At 31.1% G+C, this 17,458-nt stretch overlaps 3 protein-coding genes across 3 annotated transcripts in view; 2 read left to right on the forward strand and 1 right to left on the reverse strand.

Moving 5' to 3' along the window:
- Positions 1-8,141, reverse strand: part of corn (microtubule-binding protein cornetto) — a 49,390-nt gene extending 41,249 nt beyond the window's left edge. Inside the window, exon 1 of the mRNA XM_085205418.1 lies at positions 7,915-8,141. The gene's annotated coding sequence lies outside the window, so the exon portion shown is untranslated. The remainder of the gene's footprint in view (positions 1-7,914) is intronic.
- Positions 8,142-8,593: 452 nt separating this feature from the next.
- On the forward strand, positions 8,594-13,553 carry LOC146527526 (uncharacterized). Its single transcript, XM_085204918.1, has 7 exons — positions 8,594-8,819; positions 8,899-9,066; positions 9,154-9,305; positions 9,978-10,174; positions 10,583-10,657; positions 10,734-10,881; positions 11,486-13,553. Exons 1-7 carry the CDS (start codon positions 8,737-8,739, stop codon positions 11,677-11,679), a joined length of 1,017 nt encoding a protein of 338 aa, XP_085061044.1. The 5' UTR covers positions 8,594-8,736; the 3' UTR covers positions 11,680-13,553.
- A 1,903-nt stretch (positions 13,554-15,456) lies between these two features.
- On the forward strand, positions 15,457-16,464 carry LOC146527527 (uncharacterized). The gene is made up of 2 exons (XM_085205216.1): positions 15,457-15,941; positions 16,202-16,464. Exons 1-2 carry the CDS (start codon positions 15,523-15,525, stop codon positions 16,260-16,262), a joined length of 480 nt encoding a protein of 159 aa, XP_085061342.1. The 5' UTR covers positions 15,457-15,522; the 3' UTR covers positions 16,263-16,464.
- The last annotated feature ends 994 nt before the right edge of the window (positions 16,465-17,458 follow it).

The raw sequence follows: 17,458 nt of genomic DNA on the forward strand, positions 1-17,458 counted from the left end.
AAGAATTGGCTGAAACTTTTCCGATCTATGTTATTAGGGGATATTGCCTTTAAAATGACAATGTTATTAAATAGAGTAAATAGTATATAGTTACATTTAACAACAGTTGCAAGTGGCTATCTATTGATGAATATGAAAATGAAAATATTATCGTACCCCTGCAACGAAAACAGATAATGTAATTTACTTAGTTTAGAGAATATAAAGTATAAAAAAGTAAATCTGTAAAAATAAGCACGTTTAAAAGTATTTTTCAATATTTTTAATGCCTATTATGGAAATTTCATTTAAATACATACTGTTGGCTCACAATTGAATTGCCGGTGAAGTGGTCCTTACAGCACTGGCAACGTTTTTAAATGTTCGCTCCTCGTTATTGCGAACAGAATCCTAATTTATCGGTGTAATTACACTTGTATCGGAGTAATTGAACGGTAAACTTACTTTAAATTGGATAATCGGTCATCAGTAAGTTTTAAAACATTTATTTACTTTTATTTCCTTTTTATCAGCTTCACGTTATATCTCACATGTAGCATAGTAGGCAGAGGCAGCCTAGTGTTAAGACACTCCGGTTTTCGTTTTTCGCCGAATTCCGGAGGCATTGAGTGTTGCGTTGCGAATTTTTTACTTGAGTGAGTCTGTGTTAGTTAAAAGCTAATTTTACAAGAATTTATTTAATTGATTAAATTAACAGTTCATATATTCTATATCGGATATCATATCTATATATTATATCAGAAATAAATAGCGATAGATATATTGATCTAAAATAACAACATAACACAAGTTAAATCTTACAATGGGTGCCTACCAGAGTTCATAAAACCAGAGTAAAATTATATAACTGAATACTATAATAAATAGGTTTGATTTATTGCATTTGGTTACTGTACTCATATATTTTTTGACAATAAATTTTCATTACATTTCATTTCAAAATTGTCCTTAATAAAAAACCTACACTTTTTTAATTAGTAGGTACGTAATGCGGAAATTCATCAACTAAAAAAAGAATAATTCGGGAGACGCGCCTCATTTCATCAAAATTAAACGAATAACTGAATCAGTGTCCACGTCAGCCATATGAGTTGGTCGATGACAGGAAATTGCAAACACGGAGTGAGACTATTGGGCTAATTTAGTCCACTGCACAACGTTCAACTGATACATTTTCGTTTATACATTCACATAATCTGACATAAAATGATTTACGACCGCAATTCTATTGTAAAATGCCTATTATGGAAGTTTTATTTTGTACGATATAGGGTAATTGTAGGTTCGATTCCAATTCGGGAAAATTAATTAATTTCATTTCGTCGCTCTGTAACAAAACAAAGCAAGGCGATTAGTTTCGCCACTCAACACGGAATGCCTTAAAAACTGAACGTAGCACGGGATACAGTGTAAAGCTACAGGTATGCTCTTCACTCATTTTAAGTATAGATTACTTAACGACGGAAGGTAATGTCAGCTTAGTTTAGGTATGGAGAGAATAAAACTAGCAGCAATTGTGTTAATATTCAAGTTACTTGTTCTTTCTAAAATAAGTACAGTAGCCTTGAAGTCAATATTTTATACTTATATGTTAAACTAGCGGCCCGCTCGCGGTTACACCCGCGTGAACTATGTTATTATTAATTTCTGTCTCCATGTCTACGTCCTAGTGACGTCTATGCAAAATTTGAGATTCCTAGCACTTGTAGTTTGTAAGATTTCGTGATGAGTGAGTGACCTTTCGATTTTATATATATAGATAGAAGAGTAATAAAAGCACTCATAAGTACCCCATAAACTCGCAAACATTAAGCTTAGTCACATACAATGCAAGTTTTTGTCACGATTGCGTCAAACGCTGGACTAAAAATATATATTTTCATAAAAATGTTTACTCTTGTTAAAAAGACACAAAAAGGCCACAGATTCTGAGTTCAGTTTTATATCTATAGTTCTAACTCTTGAATAACGTAACTAAGGCTTTGTTAAAATTACTATACAATATTCAAAGAGGTCGTATAACTAAGCATAGCTTTTTACAGTTCGTCTAATGATGCTATTCGTATATGTTATAATGAAAATATGCAATTGCCGCGACAGCAAAACCGGGTTGCCTTTAGAGTTTAAGTGTGTATTCAATATGAATGTTTCTATTAATATTAAGAAGGTCAAGGTCTTTTCTATGTAGATTTATATTTTAAATATTAGTAACGTAAGTAATATAAGTATGATTGGGTGGATAAGTAAATGAAATGAACAAAAGCAAAAATCTAAATATATTTATTCAATTAGGCCATTACAGGCACTTGAATCGTCAAATTTCATAGAAATGTCTGTAGTATCAGTCTTATGAGAAGCTACCACCAGCTCGGAAGGCAGTTTTCCTGAGAAGAGCCGGCAAGAAACTCTAGAATTGCTCTTATCCAAATATAATTTACAACACATGTAATCAATAATCATGTTTATAAGCGTATAGCGAACAAAAAAAATAGGGCAAACGGTTCAATCTATAAAATTTTCAATACAATCATACAATACAAACTACAAAGTAGTAGACGTAATTTTACAAGTGTTATTTGCACAACTAGGAAAACAATCTTCAAGTTTATGTAAAAACTTTAGCTACCCACATTACTAGCAGTTCAAAAAAGAAAAAAACATATAACTCCTCCTATACCGCTCAACAAATAAGCAAAACCTAAAGACGAAAACAAAAGAAATATTTAAACAACCGCAAAAAAAAGCTTTAAAGAAAAATATGACAAAATTTTACATTGCGCTAAGCCCCAAAATATATGCGCACATACCTACCACTACCAGCCTCTCTGATCTATTGTTACGGTCGTGAACGGTATTGCGAGGCTATCGGTCACAGTCGGCTGACCCACATGTACATACATACGAGTACTAGCTGTGAGAGGACAGCGTGGTCTACTGGTCTGGGACATTTGATACAATTTGCATTACTTGGAAATTGTTAGCTACTCGTATGTGTGAAGCATGGAAATATAACTCGTTGTTTATATGTCATATTATATAGGTATAGTATAGCTGTATCTACTAAACATAAATTTTCTTACAAATTGATTCTATGGAAACCTTTTTTCTATAACTTTCTTAAGCAATATTGCGAAACAGTTCTCATTTTACGTCATGGGAAGTTTACCATTATATAACATCAATATTTTCTAACAAATTAATCTCGTAATAGGTGATAAGAAAAGCCTTTTATTTTCCCATGTGAAAATAAAAATAATTATAGTTGTACGATAGAAAAGTCTATCGTCATAATAGGCCTTGCGTCTTTTTATAGCTGTATCAGTATCTCGTAATATGGAAAGAATCAATGACACACTTGACTGATCTTACGTGCACAATCGGTGGAAAAAGTAGAGTCAACACATTGTTGGGTCGACAGGTGAAAGTTCGTGGGAACTAATAGGTTTGCATTGTAGTAAATTGGTTTACAGCCAATATGTAGGCAGAGTTCAAACTAGTTTGGTAGTTAGCATCTAGTGACATTATGATGCCAGAAACTATAATTCAAAATTCTACAAATTTATTTAGGAAATATTATTACTGAAAATAATTTCAATAACATAGGATTCAACAAACCGTGTAAGAACGTCTTCTTAACTTTCTTAAGTTAAGGAGCGAGTTTATTAATTACTATTTACTGAAGTTTAGACACGTTTTTTGCTAGTTGCAAAAAGTTGTATAACTAGCAAATATATAAAAATGCACACTAATAAACTATGCTACTACGTGCAAATCTTCTCATAATCATAAGGAAATGCGTTTCGATGTTGTGCAGGCAGTGGAGAACGTCACAATAGCTGAAAAACTGCGTTTTTTTATTGGTATCTATCTATGCTTCAGGAATTTCTTTATAGGTAATTAAATAATTAACTATATTATAGACTTGTATGGCTGAATGTAATGGACTGAATAATAGTTACATAAAAACATTAGGTAACTAGACACCATTTATACAAGAAGATACTCATTTATTCATGGTTATAAGAAATAAGCAAATTAAATATGTTTTTATTCTATTAATAGTTGAAAATCTTGTTTTGTAATAACTTTCATTATTTTATACACACCTAACAGATATGTCATATCTCATATACAGCGAGTACTGTGCAACATTAATAGCTTAAAAGATTCCGACGAATTGAGAACCTCCTTTTTTTGAAAGTCCACGTTAACTTTTACTTTAACTGTAATATAAATTAAAAATAACTTACATAACTAAGAAATTTTCAATAAATACGTTTTGTAGATAATTGAAACGTGATCTTTATACGTTATCTAAGTGAACGTGTCATACTCAAATTTTCTTTTTAAAGTATAATAGGCCAGACGGCAAACATAACTTCCGATTCGAGCGTAAGTTTTCGACTTTGATTTTTTAATACTTCGTAGATGTACGAGTACATCGATGTGCTATAAACACTCGATGTATCGTATCAAACCGATTTATTGTTAATTATTTAACATCGAGTAAGCATCGATGTTATTTATTTGATGCATCGATGAGACCCACCCTACTTTTTAATGGATTTTTTTACTTTTTTAATTTTTTTACATGCAACTGTCCGATACATTACATCGATAAATATATCGATGGTTTTTTTCAATGTCTATAACTGCGTAGAGCACAATTGTCGTGTGAAATTGATAACTGATTGACAAAGCATCGTATGAGCACTTGATTAGATAAACGCACACTCAATTATCCGATATCAACGACGGCGAAGGCGACAGATGTTCCGGGAATGATCTAGATGTATGGCTTTGAGTCTTCAGGATATACACTAGTAGCTAGGTTATAGACTGCACATGACAACCAAATATAGCCTCGCGTCCACATATACTGGTTTGGTTCAGCTTATTGCTGGAAACGTATTTCCAAACAGAATACTTCAAATGCACCAAAGAGCACTGAGGTTATTGGCAATTTACTATGTTATACGTAAACGACATTTCCAAATTTCACGTAAAGAATTTTCTTGATGAAAATTTGAATTATTAAAGTTTCAGATGGTATTTTGGAAAATCAATTTAAATTTATAGGCTAGCTTCATATTAAATTTAAAACAAAAGATAGGCTTTAACAACAAATTTTGCTTTAAGGCTTTTTGTAATAGGTAAATTCCAATGATTAAAAATGTTAAGCTTTACTGATATTGTCACTATATAAAATTGTATGTGGTTCTCTTATAAAAGGGGAATTGGGTATTAAGAGACACATATAATGCACTCATAGTAACCTACATAGCAAATCTATTGATTGTCAGCAACAATTGAATTATATTTGCGTGCAAGTGTACGCGATTTATGGCTCTATGATGTCATGAAATATGACAATTTTTATGCGTAAAGACATTCACGCATCTCCCCCATTTTACGAGTACTGAAGTAAAAATATTTCAGATAAATATATAATATGTTTGTATTGGTAATCTTTTTCTACTGAAATGTATTAAATATTCTTCGCAATAAATTTTGATAATAATAATTCAACCTAATAATGACACTTCAATGTAGAAACTCCATTAGAAGTGATGAAGAAAGCCACGACAACAATACCCCGTCTATTATAAATAAAAATGTTATACCAATTGTTAGTCGAAACTTACAACCTTTGAAAGTATTGTAATGTTGAGTATTTTCTAAGTCAGATTTTGTTTTTAGCTTCATGCTGTATCCCGCACATAGCAGAGGAGGCACTATGCAGAGGGAACCAAGTGTTAAGACACTCTGTTACACATTTTCAGCCGAATTCCGGAGGTGTTTCGTGTTGAGTGGCGGAACTCAACAACAGAGTGAAGAAGTGAAAATATAAATTCCCCCCCACACCAGGCAAGAAAATATTTATTTAAATATTATTATTATGTGGGAGGGATGGAACCCACAACCAGTCGCTTCTCAGAATCGGAATCAAATAAAAATAAAGAAAAGAGGAGATGAATTATAAATTTAGTTATATCCATTAATATCAAGTAAAGGAGTCGGATTCCGGTATTTTAGAAAGTTTTTTATTTCATCTTGACATCATTGTCCTTACCAGGAGTCAGTGCTCGGTGAGCAGTCGCAAATAACAATGCGCCTACGCAACTTACTGTCAGGGGAGATCAAAACCATGAATGGCTACAATGGAAATGATATTATTTAAATTAGACGGAGAAATCTAATACACGGACGTTATTATTTTGCCTTCGAGTTTATTAGATGATGATGATTGAAGTTGAAGTCATCGTGGCTAAGAACAAAAGGGTGTGACTATAACGTGACGGTTGTGGGTTCGATCTCACTCGAGAGAATAAATTATTATTAATTAGTATTTTCAGTTTTTCGCTCTGGCACCAAGGCTTCGAATTCCGCCACTCAACATGCAAAAATTTAAAAAAATTGGGCGTAAAGTGGGCAACGGAGTGTCTTAACACTAGATTCCCTCTGCCTACCCTGTTGTATGCGGGATACAGCGTGAAGCTAAGCTACGTTGATTATAACGTTCACGTGATTTTTATATATCTAATAGTATACAGGTACTATAAATATTTTATGTAAGGTGTCGTCACACGAAGATCTATCGTCTGATCTCATTTGTCACCACTCGCATGTGTAATACAGCGTGGAATCACATTCTTGGTTCGTTAAGCTAAAAACTGTTTAAAAATATATCTATGTCTTTAATAAACAAGTTGGCTTCTCAAGTCAAATAGAAAATTGAATGTTTTTTTTACTATCATTTGATAAAATATAAACAGGCGACAGTTATCGGCTTAATTCCGTGTAAAATGCGGTCTTAGGTCCAATACCTTATATTCAATTTCTTTAAATAGTAATATGTATTATATAACACGAGCTCAATTTATAATGCAAAATGCGGAAGACACGCGAAGACTAAACGAAGGTGAAGTAGGATAGAGCTTATAAGCTCTACGTGTTTCTCTGCCTTAGTCGATTTTTTTTTCATAAGAAGTAAAGAAACAACAACGAGGACTGTCTCAGGAGAATATGTGTAGGTTACATTTTAAGAAATAATTTTGATGAAACTTATCTCATGTTGAATCATCTTTATTGTCTAGTTGGCCAAAAATTTACACAATTCAGTAATGTGAATAATATTACAGTTAATTCTTGCAAAGTTATATTATCTAAAAAAATACGTTGAAATTGACAACAATAAGTCAAAGTACCTATTTGGCGTAATATGTTGAACCTCCTTTACGACTATTTCATTTTGGCGCAATCGTTAACATTTGCACAAAATGTTCTGTTCTTGTGCCACCGAAAATACGTGCGTTGCGTCATCGCACTACAATTGCCCCTAATCACGCACGCAACTAGAAAATAAGTTTTATTTATTAATATATGTATTATACAGTTTTCTTTATATATTTTTACAAACACATCAGCGAGTAATGTGATAATAACTTGCATTGGAATAAACCTGGGACTAATAAAAGTATAAAAAATATTATGACTTTTTTTGTTATTATACATTTATATACTTCCATTTCATGTTAATAGGCAATTCTTATTAAAATAACATTAATAAATAAATAATAATTATGTTTATTGCTATTCAATGTCTTGATTTTTTACTTAATTTTTTATCTTCTTTTAATCGAATTGACTATTCTATTTATTGATAAACTAAATGAGTATACAATAAATATCTAATGGTCTGAAATAAACGATTATTTAATTTAGCTTAAAATATATCTTAAATATTAGAATCTATCGTCATGTCGATAAGTCATATACGATACATAAATTTTGGCATTATAATTGATAATAAACTGAAATTCAGGTCTTATTTTATTCAAAATAAACAATTAAAAATATTTATTTTTTGTTAAAGACTTATTTGAAAAAAAATTAATAAAAACTACTACATACCATCCTCAAAGCCAGAATTAACAGCACCACTTAAGCAATATGTATACAGAACCAAATTGTAGTTAACAATTTAATAAATAATTCTACTTATATTTATACTTAATAAACACGAAATTATAGCACTGGTTTAATTCATAAATATAACGCTTATATTGCTAAACAACAAGAAAAATCATTTGCAGAAATAAATCGAACGCTCAAATTATAAGTGATATGTCAGTTAACAAATGCCAAACGAATTGGAGCTTGGAACTGCATTTTCAAACAGATTATATATAAATAAAGATGTAACTGTCATTGCACAATATTTTAAGCCTCATATACACTTAATTTATAACCAGTTTATATTTTATTTAAATCAATAATATGTGTATTTACATTTTGAAGTATGTTTTTCGATATTATATAGCATAAACATGGATAGGAACTTTTTTTTTATTATTAGCAATTAATTAATTGAAATATATAATTATAAAAAAATATTTTAATTATTCGTTACACTAAAAATAATTAACCAAAACAATTTATACTTTACAGAAAACTATAGGGGGATAGTATGTATAATAGAGGTAAGGAGAGCATTTTTACTTTTTCAACCGATTTCCTCATTGAAATGGTGGTCCTTATCTGTATTCTCTATTAGCAGTATAGACAATATTGGTTGTCAAATGTGACGTCAAATACCAACAATGAACTTCAACTTCATTGAATGAAGTATGTAACTATGTATAAATACATGGACAAAAATGTCAAACATCATGTAAATAAATAATTTTCCACTTTTATTATTCTTGTGGTTGAATAATTAGTATAAGGTAGACAATGGAAGCAGATTCAACAACTAACGACAAACACTTAAAATCATCGAAAGATGATATTCATTTACCATTCAATTCAAGCCCAGCGTGAGTTGTTTATTTTCCTTCACTGAACAATTTTTATTTAAATTAGGTAATACATATACGTAATTTAAATCTTTCACAGGAACTTAAAGCTATACAAAGACTTAATTAACAACAACGGTGAACGCAGCTTAGAAAGCCAATTAGTATGTAAACTACAACATTTTGGTCTGATACCTTCTAAGATGACCTGCCCTGAGAACTCGCCTAATTGCAAAGTTTTGTGCAAATCAGCCCGAGTTATCGATAGGTAAACATAACACAAATATGATTAACATTTTAATATTTAGCTCCATACGAAAATCAGTTACTACAAGTATTATGTTTTATATTTTAGAGTTCAATGGATATGTGAAGGTTGTGGTAAGAAACAACCAATAAGGAGTGGTTCATTCTTTTTCAAGCTACAATGTTCTATTTTACAAGCCTTGCAAGTGATCCTTGCTTGGTGTGAAGATGCTGATATTACTATCTCGGCTCAACATTTTGGTAATTTACCTTTATTTCTTACAATTATTTCTTACAATTATTTTTTACAATTAGTTACATAGTGTTATTCTGAAATTGTGATGGTTTTTAGTTCGATTCCTACATGGAAATTAAAAATTTCATTTCCCTGCTCTGGTAACAGAACATAGTGTTGTGTTGGGCTTTACAACTCTTCAGAGAATATACTCAAAACTTGACTGAAAAGTGTAGAATACAGTTTCTTAACACTTAGTCTCTTTTACCCTGCCACTTGAAGCGTACAAAGTGTTAAAACGGAGTATGTGTGTGACTGGGTATAAAGTGTTTGTTAAAACAAAATAAGTATTTAATCTACCAATGATATAATTTTTATATATTGATGTAGTAAATATATATAATTATACACATTTGTAAATTGTTTCCTGCTGTCCCGTTGATGGTCTGGTAAGTGGGTTTTATATCAATACAAATATTAATGATGATGTAGTAGTTTACTGATTAGAGTTATGTGATGATTTATTTTATCCTGTATCTTTGTAAGGTATTTTTGTGATATTAGTATTTTTGTAAGTATAGGAAAAACAAAATATTTTTAAGGAGATGTACAATACATGTAATTTTAGGTTAGTAACACATTTTTATAATATGCTAGTACTCTATTTGTAAATTTAAATATCTAAAATATTTCTTTAGATATTAAACCCAGAGTGGTCAACTCTATCTATAATAAATTGGATGACTTAGCCATACGGGAAGTACATACAACAAAATTGGGAGGTGATGATGCTGTAGTCTTGTGTGAAATGTATCCAGACTGCTTAAACCGATTGTCTCCTGATACAACTGATCAGCCTCATGTGCATAGAATTCTTATGATTGCTGATACTAAGGTGAGATTAATGTATAATTAATTGGAAGCCATCGTGTAATTAAAGTTCATTTCTTTGCTCTTGTCTTGAAAAAATTGCAAAAAAGATCTATGATGATGAAGTGATCAGTAAGAGAGGTAAGGGGAGACCTTGGTTAACCTTCGGAAGCACAGTATCAAAGATGCTGGAGTAAGCTCACGTAAAAACCACGAGGACCCTCCGGAGGGCACACATAAATAGGTTGATGACAGTGGACGAGGCGAAAGGTATGTAGAGACTGTAGAGTTTGGCGCTCCAGTTTCACTGACTATGCCGCCAGGGATATAGCGTGAAGCTGTGTTATGTAGTTGTTATTATAATACACTGTAAAGATAATTATATTTGTGTCATGTATCATATTATTAAAATGTTTTTATTTCATTGTTTCAGCACATCCCAACACATTATAGACTTCATGTTATTAAAAATGATCAAAAAGATATTACAGATATAAATCAAGATCTGGTAATTGTCTAAAAGTATTAAATATATGTTTTTATTCACATATCTTCTCTAATATTTATTTATCTTTTGTTTCCAGAACTTGAAAAATGAAGTGCAAAAAAAATTGTCAGAAGTAACAAAAGCTCAGTCAACAATAGTTATGGGAAATAATATGCCTTTGATGGAAAATACAGTGCCTTTACAGCAACTATTGCAGCATTGTGATGTTGATATGCAGCATTTTTGTAAGTAGAAAATTTTAAAAGATAAAAAATGCAGTAACAAATTATATAGCAACATGTAAAAATATGAGAGGCCAGTCGTGGTGCAATGCCGCAAAGTGAACTGTAAACTGTAGAACTGATTGGTTATGGGTTCAATCCCCACTCTAGGAGATGAAATATTTATTTCAATTTATATTTCCATTTCTTCGATCTGGTGTAGAGACAAAGCGCGGCATTGAATTCTGCCACTCAATACGCAATGCCTCTAGAACTCGGCGGAAAGTGGGGAACGGAGTGTCTTAACACTAAGTTCCCTCTGCGTACCCTGCTGTGAGCGAGATACGGTACGTCAGCCGGTTTAAATTCAATTTAATTTTTATTTATCATAAAAATTGATATATTGCCTTGCCATTTTTTCAATTAAAAAGTTTTAACATGGTTCAGTTTCTATAAAAGTGTAATATTATGATAAGTATGACCTGATCTGACTAAATAAAACTGGCTCCAGATAATAAACTCGATAACTATTAACATGGCAGATACACAACTTTACTATTCCAAAATAGTAGTTAAAAACTTTAGTTAACAAAAATTTTATTTTTATCCAATATGATTTCAATTCCAGTAAGCACCCGAATATGGAGTCAAGCTATAACCCTCTGCTCTGCGTCCCGAGAGCTGTGTTCTAGAGAATTATGTACTATCACCATACAGCGCTACCTCGACACTGCCCTGTACCGCCTGCGCAGGACTGAAGGCTTCTATGAACACACACTGAGGATGATAGCTGATGACTTCTGTACTGACTCTTTGTTATAATCTGCAATTAGTCACAAGTATATGAGCAGTGAACAGATTTTATATTGCATTACAGAGCTTTCATACGGCAGTTAAGTGAAGAGACCAGCGACTGATATGCCTTTTTTAATAGTATATACATCCTTCCTTTTCAGTATTCAAAATGCAATAAAGCGAAAGCAAGGGCAAGGGCTCAAAAAAATACGATATTATTGTGAATCTAAAACCAAAATGGGTAAAGATGTCACGGAAAAGAATGAATTATTTCGGGATTGAGTTCAGCTCAGGCTGCAGAAACTCGATTTCGTAACAAAAACCATATAGCCATCTGTGTATACCGGCGAGTACTTTACCACCACTATACGTTGTTACTAATATACTACAAATAATTTCTACGAACACATCGTCCTCGGAATGCTGTTGACTTTAATAGTTCTAAAGACCAACATGTAGTATTGTTATAAATTGTAAACCATGTTTTGACGTTTTGTTATCAACAAAAATGCATAAATATGTCACGGAAAGGAATGGATGGACATTTATGGACTAATTTGCCTATTCCGCAGAGATTGTTTTTTTTAAAAAATAAGGTTTTTTTATTTCAGACTAAAAATATTTTTTACGTAACACAGATTAAACACAATTTTCCTATATTTTTGTGCTTAACTTGCGTTGTTCGTATATAGATCACGTTTTTTTGAAATTTGTTGATGTTATTACTGTTTTTAATGTACAATACAACACCATTGTAAGAAATTTATTCATGTTCTTATAACAGTGCCTTAAATTACATGTCTTCCAAAGTGCCTTGAACTTTCCTACTATTTGATATTTACGTGATATTATTTTACTAAAATATTGTTTGTAAGGTTTGTTTATAAATAGATTAGAATTTAGTAATTTGTCATTAATTTTGTGAGTTCTCTTAGTAATCAGTATTTGTTTTGATTTTTAGTTTAAGTTTAATTAGTAATAATTAGTACATTAGTTCTATTACAATATTTCAGTTTAGTTTATGCATTTTTTAAAAATGGCTGTGGAATTAAAGTGTCTTATAGTATAGAAACTTATTAATAAATTATCATTCAACTATTGATTTAGCAAATGACACCCTACAGTGTTTATTTTACTCGTACAATATATATTTACACATAAATATTGATGCTAAAGATGCAGTCAGAAAGCTGGCGATCCACTTACTTAAATTCTCGGGAAGCCCTCACGCTGGAAGCGCTGCACGTTTTCGACAGTATTTTGTAAAATATATTTTCAGTAATTTTACAATTGAGTGTTTGGACACTGTAGGTGTAATACTTCCTTTGTAATAAAGATAAATGTTTGCTTGTGTAATTTAAATATTTCCTCAATTTAACAATATAGAGTATGGTACTATTAGATTCTGCCATCTAATTTGTTACTTGTAATAATCGATCGATCGAAATGCTTATTTAAAAAAATACAGTCGAATTGATAACCACTCGAACTGACTTTGTTATTTGCACAAAACATGTCTTCCTTTTGCTTAATAACGCCACCTGAAATATTAATTAAATTAAAAAATATATATGTTGAATTAGTTGTTAATTTGAATAAAGTTTTGTTTTCATTTATTTGGTAGTAGATTTCGATACCATTAAGATTGTTGTTCGCCGTTATGCTATTTTTCGCAGACCATTTATTGAAAAAAAATTGGTGTCCAATTGATAATATATTTGAGTGGCAAATCTTAAGGCAATCATAATTTTGTTCTAATAAGTGGTCGGCAAAAAATAACAAAGATTTCGGCGTCTCTAGTGAAATTCGAATTAAAGTATCGATATGCAAAATTTGTTATAATTGAATATAATGTTTCTAAAGTAGATGTAATTAAAAATAAATTTATTAACTAAAATGTACATGACTTCTTTTCTTAAACATTATTTTCTAATCTAAACGTAGGCCTTTTGCCTTCTTCCTTAAAAGAAAAGCTTAATACAGCAAGACGAAAAACGAAAATTATGTTAAATAATTTCAATTGAATTTAAAAAGTAAAATTAAGGCTATATTATGAATTAAATTCGTTAAGTAACTCCAGTCTTGCTTGAGTTTACTATTTTTTATAGCTTCATCGCTGTATCTCACATGTGGTAGGCAAAGAGAACCCTGAAACTTATTGTTAAGATACTGTTTCCCATTAAGACAGGAGGATATACTGTTTCGGTTTCCTATTAGTCTTTTGCGAAATTGACTTCAAGCTCCCATGCAGCAAACTTACTTTTCCACAATGTTATTTCTCTATATTTTACATAGAAAAATTTAAATCAAATAAGTATATAAGATAAAGATAAACAATATTAATAAATACAGAGGAGTCAATGTGTTGATTTTACTTAGATTTATTTGTCACGAACTTAGAGAAAATAATGAAATCTAGAGAATCTTATTACCTCACCCACTTATTATCTTGTTACCGATTTTGGTAACTTCTGCACATCTGTTTATTCAGTTTTTTTTTACTTTATGTAAAGTATTCATTCACTACCATATGTATTCGCAAAAATACATAAACATAAATTATAAAAGTTGATTAAAAAACAAAACTTTGTAATAATTTTATGCTAAATGCGTATAAGACGCATTTAGCTTAAAATTATCATTTCAGGTTACCTCGCTAGCTTAATATTTCGATCAACGACCAACTCAATTAAGTATATATTTTTTTATATTTTTCATGTACAGAATTGACTTTTCTATCCTTTTATTATACATAGAGAGATAATACAACTGTAGACGACGTATAATATAAACGTCAAGTAACGTTATCATTAGCGGCTTGTAAAACATTTATGTTAATAAAACGCTAGTCAAAAGCAATCTCGGAGCTTTCTAAAAGCGAAGTGGACATACTTATGGACCACTTAGCTTGTAGGTCAGTCGATCCCGTTTGTTTTAAATACCCGTAATTGGCTGCTCTCGAAAGATTAATATAAGGCTTTACCGTGCTTCTTCCGGACAAACTTATGTGATATTGCAACGTTAAAAATCACGTCTCCCAATACGCAATGCCACCAGAATTCGGCGGAAAGTGGGAAACGGAGCGTCTTCACCCTAGGTTCCCTCTTTTATTCCCTCATTTATTTTATTTATATAAACAAGGTACCTATAACATTAAGCATAATTTATAGACAAAAATTTCAAAATTATTAAAAAAAATATCAAGTTCATTCTAATCCGCTATGATAAAAAAAGTAAACAAAACAAAAGTGTTTTTAGTTTACCGTTTACATAGTACAGTTAGCGACGCAGCGCAACAGGTTGTTCGGCTCGCAAGCTGTACCAACTCATTCCACTTAAAAGCTTCGACATGAACTTTAACTGTCTATTGCGATTATTTATCTGCTAGTTTCATTTTCTAGATCCTTAGTAGAGTAATGAACTTATAAAATTATACACAAGTGAATGCAGGTATTCTAAATACTACAAAGTATGAAACAAAACAAATCTATCTGTATTTCCTTATCATTTCCCATTATTTTACTTGAAATACAGTTACAAAGCCAAACACAACTTTCACCGATTTGCATTTAAACATGTAAACTCCTGCTATCCATTGTATATGAAAATATAACATAAAAATTTACATCTTATATTGAAGAACAACCTGCACAAATATGTCCCGTAATCTAAGATAGCTGTCATCCCATCTATAATGGCCGACATAAAACATTTTATTAATTCCAGTTTAACTAAACTGGGTGGTGTGGTAAGATCGGCGGCGCTGTACCGCTATCTCGGCAAATAAATAAAAGATGCAGCGGGGCCCGGCCACAGAGTGAACCCGCGAGTGCTCGGCGTGTCGCAGTGCGTTAGCAGACGAGTAGCGCGATGGTCAACTACAAGCGTGTCGTATGCGAGGTGGCGGTGCTGGTGGTGGTGGCGTCGCTGGCCGTCGCAGCGCCGACTCCTGACTGCCCCCATGCGCATATCGATCAAAGACAAAATGGTTCAGAAAACTATCGCTTGAGCATCGATGGTGTCGTCATAGCAGTAGCGCCAGCTGAAACTCTTCTGGACGCAGCGTCTGATTTAGGAGATTTGTTCGATCAGTCAGATATTGAATTTTTGCTTAAACCGCCATCTGAATCATCATCGAAACCAGAAGTATCCAAACCTGAGGAGCCCAGCCCTGAAAAACCTGAAGCTGAGGGTCCTATTGACAAGCCTCTAAGCGATGTTAGTTTAAATTCTGACTTATCCGCACAGAAGAAGGATGCCTCTTTGAAGAAACAAGAGAAAGCTCAAAGGTAATTTAAATTATAATGATATTTATGTTTATCGTAAATATAATCTAAAACTTGTATTATGTCTGATGATGGTGTTGAGATGTTATTGACAGCTGATAAGATGTTGAGTCACCATTACTGAAAAGTGCATCTTGATAAAGCGTAACATAAGTACACCTAAATTCTAGAAAATATACCTAATTTATTTTCTTAAATAAGATAAAATGAAAAGAAAACTTAAAATAAAATATACAAAACTGATATTTTTATTTATTTTTCAGACTGAAAAACAGGTTGGCGAACGTTTTGATTCCTTTGCTACGAAGGACGCGCCACCACTAGCGTAATTGATTAATGATACACGGCCATACAGCCGCGAGTGATGCATTTACTATTTATTATATTTAGTTTTTAAGTTGTATGATTGTATGTAGCATTATATGCCATTGTTTTGTTGAAAATAAATGATAATTATTATTGAAAAATCCTTACTACGTCTTTTATTGATTTGTACTAAAATTAAAAATAAAAGATATTTTAAGTACTGTTTTCTTTTATTTTATTATTATGTTCTATATAATATTAGTAAATATATTTTTTTCTAAAGTAATAACTGTGTATCTTAAATTAACACTATTAGGTACATATTTTTTGTTGATAATTTTTAGATGTCACATATTATTATATATTCACAATTAGTATCTATATTGATTTAAAAAATTTGAAAACGAGTATTCATAATAATTTATGAGTATTTTATTATCTTTAATTAATTTTATAAGTTAGATACTTTTTTTTAAGAGGATTTATTAAATTTTTATGTAGTAGTAAAATTTTATTTTATCTACCAACTCTAAAAGCATTTAGCAGTAGGTAAATTATAGATCGGAAAATGCTCCTTTAAAAATACAAAATTTAAAAAATTACATTTAATATCAATACTATTTATCTTAATTTTTTTTTGAATTGAATTATAGTAAAATGGCTACAATCGACATCTCGATATCTTCTTTTCTTGACATATCAATATTTTAAATTGTTGTATAACGTTTCTTTCGTAACTTATATTTTTTTATTAACAGAAGAATTAATGTCTAATTGACTATAATGTATTCTAAGGAACGACGTATTTATAACAATTAGGTACTTACGTATTGCACGAGTCATAATTTATTATACCTATGTATATGTAAATGTGTTGGTTGTACTTATATTAACAATTAAGGTAAACAGAAGGAATGTAGCTATCTATCACTTCTTATATAAGTAAATATTTAACAGATATTATCTTATATCCAAATCCATCGAGCACAGTGAAAAAAAAAACTGATAAATGTTAAGAAACTTTTGCAAACTCACACTATTCACGCAATTTCATTTACTTTCATAATACTTACTCATTTAAATTGTTTTATTTTTGGTTTCCTACTGAAAATATATATATAAAAATAATTTTATAAGTATATAAATAATTTTATAAATATTAAAATTTCAGCGACATTTCACAAGTAGTGAAAATGATTATTCATCTGTTCTTT

The sequence above is a fragment of the Heliconius melpomene genome, chromosome 20, assembly GCF_056956725.1.
Source record: "Heliconius melpomene rosina isolate 202511_hmr_F chromosome 20, ASM5695672v1, whole genome shotgun sequence".
In the NCBI taxonomy this organism is placed as follows: domain Eukaryota; kingdom Metazoa; phylum Arthropoda; class Insecta; order Lepidoptera; family Nymphalidae; genus Heliconius; species Heliconius melpomene.